Source organism: Octopus bimaculoides, chromosome 22, assembly GCF_001194135.2.
Source record: "Octopus bimaculoides isolate UCB-OBI-ISO-001 chromosome 22, ASM119413v2, whole genome shotgun sequence".
Classification (NCBI taxonomy): domain Eukaryota; kingdom Metazoa; phylum Mollusca; class Cephalopoda; order Octopoda; family Octopodidae; genus Octopus; species Octopus bimaculoides.
In genome coordinates this window covers 36,503,767-36,509,963 of record NC_069002.1, presented here as the reverse complement: position 1 = coordinate 36,509,963, position 6,197 = coordinate 36,503,767, and the positions used below count along the sequence as shown (strand labels likewise).

Genomic DNA, 6,197 nt, shown 5'->3' with positions numbered 1-6,197 from the left:
GGTGTGGTGTCATAACATCCGACAAACCAAGTTTTGCGACACATTCGTCCTACATTGTTCTTGCTATTGAAGAACAAGCTTTCATCGAACTCCACCATTACGATTATAATGACATTTGTGGGGGAAATCTTTTCCAAGGAGGTAGGGAGAGGACTTCGTAAAATTCACAAAATCCGAGCTTTTCCTTTTAGGAAAATGGGTTCTTTTTCAATGAAATTTTATAGAAATACCTTTCAAACGGCATACATACATCCTAAAAAGTTGCGAAGGAAAAGCTCATATCTTGTAAATTTTCCGAAGTCCTCTCGCCACCCTCTTGGAAAAGATTTTCCCTATAATGTCCTGCAGTAATTTTGCCGAACAAACATATTTACAGAACTGGTACCACTGAACGGCAGCTTTTATATCATTGCAATTCATTCTTGCAGATATCGTCAGAGCCAATCCGAAAATAAATTCAAACACTAAATGAAAAATTACATATGACAGCTTAGAGTTTTCTGTAAATCTACCTTTCCTAATGGAATGAGTTTTTTCTTTTACATTTAGCGTACTTTCTATTGACAAACCCTTTCAATAGAACGACTAGAATTTTGAAAATTCATCGAATATGTGCAAGCAGACGGTTTTTTCATTGGCAATATGTTTTGTCTTCAGATAATCTATAATGTTCTCTGGTGCAAGGTAACAGTAAAAATTCCAATCTGGGTGTACACAATGTTAAATAAATTCGGAAAAATAGCAACAGCTGCTTCTTTTTAAAGGGTACAAATATTATGAAGAAGATGTTGATGATTGTTGCTGTTGGGATGGTTCACACACACACACACACATATCTACACATAGACGCACGTAGATAAACATAGACGAAGTCCCATTTTGGAAGTATGTTAAAGTTTTTAGTAGACGTATGACGGAGAATTATTCAATATCGTGTTCACTTCTATGAGAATCGCTTACCTTCAAAGCGAAAAAACAAGACCGACGTATACAACAGGTATATACAACACACTGTTTCACTTGTTTTAGCCGTTCATTGTCTGTGAGCCGTAGAGATTGTTTCGCGCGGGCACCCGAGGGGGTGTGGATCAATTTTGGGTTTTTTCAGGGTGCAACTATTCCTTATGCATTCCAAAACCGACTTGTCGATTTTCACGTATGGGGTATCAAAAGATTCTGTACTATTTCCACTATTAACTAAACTTGGATCTTTCTGATTTGACGGGCAACGCTTTTCATTAATGTTTTATGAAGTGTTTAGATCCTTTTATACTAGCTTAAAATCCGCACTCCATGCAGACTTTTCAGCTGGCTCCTACGTAGGGCTAATTGTGTTTACAGCCCCAAACTAAAGGCAGCTAAATAGCATAGCTATAATACACCGGCTAAACTTCGATATAAATATCGAAAGATCACCAATACATCTATAATGACTATGCCTCAAAAATAATCAAGGTGCTGCTTTTCTTTTTTTGACTAACTTGTGAAAATAAGCTGAGTGGCCTTTCACATAGACACTCAACATTTTTAATTGGTCCCTTTTGACATCACAAAGTATATTATAGAGTATAATTGCTTACTGACAATTCTGGGCAAAGAAATCCCTCCAAAATATCTTTCATACAATACTCCCCCTCTACCATCCAGAGACTTTCCAATTAGTAATCTATATTCCCTTGCTTTGATCTTTTATTTATTTTACTTTTAAATTTCCGTAACCAGTCTGATTCCATGCCATATTGAACCTCTTTGCTTCACTTATCTGATCAAAATTCATATTATTGTTATTATTATTATTATTATTATTATTATTATTATTATTATTGATAATCATGTGTTTGTTTCTTTCAGGAATATCTGCTGGTGTTTAGCCAACCGTCAGAGATTCTAAACAAAGCCGACTGTATCATTCAGATTCTACAGCAGTTAATACCAGATGGCTTGTTATTATTTAGGTGTCAACGTGTTATGAGACAACTTGAGAAAGAACTTGATAGTTCAATGAAACAGGTGGACTGATATGTCTGATTTTATGGCAGGTGTTCTTTGAATGTCAGTGTTTGACAGCACACACACACACACACACACATGTACACACTCACACACACACACACATATATATAGATATATATGTATGTATGTATGTATATGTATTTATGCATATATATATATATGTATATATGCTGTAATGTTAAGTAGTATTATGTGTTAGTTATGCTGCCATATCTCTGCAGTTTAACCATTGTGGATGGTTCAAATGACATGTGATGACCTATTCATGTGTGTACATAGCCATCTTTAAAAATAGAGTAGACCATCACATACTTTTTGAATGATCCACAATGGAGAAACTGTACAGTAATGAAAGCAGAAAGAACCCATTACACTCTTCAGCACACACACACACACACACACACACATATTAGATATTTATACATAACAGCACTGTAACATTCTATGGGCTGTGCAATACCAAATACATATTTAACCAAATATTATTATGGATATTATATGAATAAGAACAAATTCATATTTAAACAAATTTTATGAAGAAAGCAAATTTTCACCAAAGATGAATTTGAAAATATTATACACTGTATAAATTATAAGGAATATAAACGAGTGTATATTGGGTCATATATTACTTAAATAAGAACAAATTCATTAAAAAAAAATAAAATGAGTTTTCATCAAATATGTAAATCTAAAAATATCAACACTGCATCTTATACCTGCAATGTAAATGTATATATGTGTGAGTGTGTGTGTGTGTGTGTGTGTGTGTATATATATATAATATATATATAATGGGTATATTTTTGATTAAATATACATGAATAAGTGAATGTTTTCATATAACCAGAACTGATGTTTAATATCTGATTAAGTTAATGTTAACATATTTAATGCAGTGGGAATTAAAAAGCTAATTAAAAGTATTTATGCTGTGAAGAAAATACAACATTATTTAATGAATAATACCATGTTAATTTTATTCACAGTAAATATGAGAGACAACTCCAGATATGGTTTGATCTTATAAGCCCTCCTCAGTGAAGCTGAGACTTCATGTACTTACCAAAGTAGTGATGGGAGAATCACTAGATATATATATTATGGTGCATGAGTACATGTAAAAAGATTAGTATATTTCAGAGAATACATCACTCGGTAGTTTTTAACTCAACTATTGTTTTTTCGTGGATAACATCTCTGTGTATATTTATTCTCTAAAACAAATAGCTGTGGTGTAGTATCCTAATATTATACAAATACATATATGTTTGATCAAATATTACATGAGCAGGAGAAAAGATTTTCATAGCTTCATCACTGATGTTTGCTACAAGCTGTGCAATATCCAAATATCTTATGATTTTTCTGAGTGACTAACTAAAATGTAAAGATGGTATCAAAATCTGTATATGTTACTTTACTGGCCATGTAATATTTTAAATATTACACAGCCAGTAAAGTAACATATACAGATTAATTGTATGAAGTAGGGAATGTCAAACCAAATATTACCAAAACCATTGTGTTTATATTTGACTTTTGCCTCTCATCCCTCCATGGGTGATAAAACAAGTACCGATTGTCTATATCCCACCCTTACAGATTCATAGCCTTGTGCCAATGTAAAAATATTTATTACATAAATTAATGTATTTTTGAACAAATATATATATATATATAAATTAAATGTATGTTTGACCAAATGGATGCTCATCCAAATACAAAACTAAATGTACCTTTAACCAAGTAGAAGTATACCTGTTTGAATATATAACAAAATACCTGTTTGATCAAACAGAAGTTTGTTGTCCAAATATTTAACTGTTTGATGAAATAAGGGTGTATTTGTCTAAAATATATATAATTAATTGTATGTTTGACAAGATAATGGTATGTTTACTCAAGTATATAACTAAATGCATGTTTGACCAAATAGAGACTTGTTTGTTTAAATATATAACTGAAGGAATTATTTATTAAGTATGGGTATGTTTGTCCAAATATATAACTAAAGGAATGTTTAATAATATATATATTTATGAATGTGTGTGTGTGTGTATTTTGTATACATACACACAAAAACAAATTTCCTCCTTCACTTCAGATTTGTGAATTTCTACCAGTTTCAATTGGACATCCATATCAACACAGATGCATTGATAAAGAAAACATATTTCACCTCCATTTCTGTTATATTTACCTCATACCCTCACATATGAACATAATTAAATGATTAAATGGAGTCTTACCAAATGTAATGTAATGAACCAAATAAAAATTTTTTTATCAATTAAAGTTTACACCCATAATAAAAAGACAAACAAAATTGATGCTCATGATAATTCTTGCCAAAAGCAAAACAAACAAATCCCAAATTCCAATTGATTAAAAATTGAATGTGAGTCAGGGGTAGGTATTTTGGGTAAGTACTGTGACAACTCTGGACATGTTGTTAGACTGCTTCAGCAAGGAATGGTCTTACATGTATTTATCAGACCTCAGAATGACTAAGATAATGTATAACTCTTGAGTGAGATAAATATTCATTGATTACATCATTTAAAATATCATTTGAAAATTTCCCTTAAAAAGAAACAAAAATGTTATTAAATGGTAGTTAACATATTTAATTTTGTTATGTTTCAGGGGATGGTCATTTTCTTTTTTTTTCTTTTTTCTTTTTTCTTTTTTTTTGGGGCCAAATAAACACACACACTGTATATTTGTTCTTCACTTGTTTATTACTGTTCTTATTTTATCTTATGTCCATTGTCTGGAAATCTTTCAGCACACATTTATGACCTCTTCAGCAACCCTTTCCATCCATGTGTATCTTCCTGCTCCACTTAGTTCATTCTCTCAAAAAGAAAAAAAAAAATGACCATCCTGAAATATAACAATATCTGTTTCAACAGACAGTTTCACATCAGGAATTTTGTAACACAAATTCATAAATGTAACATATTTAATGTAATCTACCAAATAAAAGGTTGATTAAGAAAGAAATGTCTGTTGTAGCATTAATGTGTCACAGTGTTTGGAGAGAACAAGTCCTCATAATACAACAAGAACATTTGATGTGAATACCATTATTAACATAGTGTTTCAATGCCAAATATTTATTTCAGCTTCTATGAAAATTATCGCTATGGATATGTTTTTACAAGATTTCTTTAAAAGATTATTTGATAAACAATTTATGTTTTAATATGGTCGATCTTATATAGATAGTAATTAATTTATAAAAAAAGACATTAGTCTGAATTTATAGTCCTGTTTCACCTTACCAGTTGGTCTTTGGATGTTTTTAGCACTTGGTTGTAGACTTAATCTGTCAGCTGGTTTAACACAACCAGATCATACTCAGATGCTATTTATAGGGTCCATTCTGTTGTGCTTGAAAGATAAAGCTTAATCGGCTGCCCCATTTAACATCACTTTATAGAAGCAGTCCACTCTGTTGCAAGCAGGACTCCATTCTAAGAATAAATCACGGTCACATCTTCTTGTTCTTCCTACCCACCATTGAGACACAACAAACGTCATTGCTGCTTCCCTCCCTCCTCTGACAAAGATATAATTAATAAGTGTCGATATTATTTCATTTTTTTTTTCAAATTCATTGTAAAAATATAATTGTTCACATTGTATTGTATCAGGTCCTTCCATGGTGACATATTATAGAATTTAAAGTATTTTCTATGCAACAAAATTCCTTGAAATAAAAATGATGCTGCTGTAATGCCCTGTTGTCTTCATTATTTATTCATTATTTATTCATTATTAACCTCCTCCTCCACCTCCTGATCAACATCATCAATATTATTTATATAATGTCTTAATATTCAGGCAGGCATTGGTCAGGTAATATTACAAAATATTTGCCTAATGCTTCTACATCCTGACATTGCGTGTGTGTGTGTGTGTGTGTATGAATAGGTACAGGCATGGCTGTGTGGTAAGAAACTTGCTTCCCAACCGCATGGTTCCATGTTCAGTCCCATTGTGTGGCACATTGGGCAAGTGTCTTCTGCTGTAGTCTTGGGCTGAGCAAAGCCTTGTGAATGGATCTGATAAACAGAAACTGAAAGGAGCCCACATGTGAGATCGTCTTTCTCACCAGATCTGAACAAGGAAGACCAGCCACCATCACACTGGCAGGGAAGAACATTGGAGAAGCT

The 6,197-nt window shown here is 32.2% G+C and overlaps 1 protein-coding gene across 1 annotated transcript in view; it reads left to right on the top strand.

The window, feature by feature from the left end:
* LOC106867753 (uncharacterized) overlaps nt 1-5,758 on the top strand; it is a 10,545-nt gene extending 4,787 nt beyond the window's left edge. Inside the window, exon 2 of the mRNA XM_014912719.2 lies at nt 1,852-5,758. Within this exon, the coding sequence (XP_014768205.1) occupies nt 1,852-2,019 (168 nt within the window). The 3' untranslated portion in view covers nt 2,020-5,758. The remainder of the gene's footprint in view (nt 1-1,851) is intronic.
* Nucleotides 5,759-6,197: the final 439 nt, after the last annotated feature.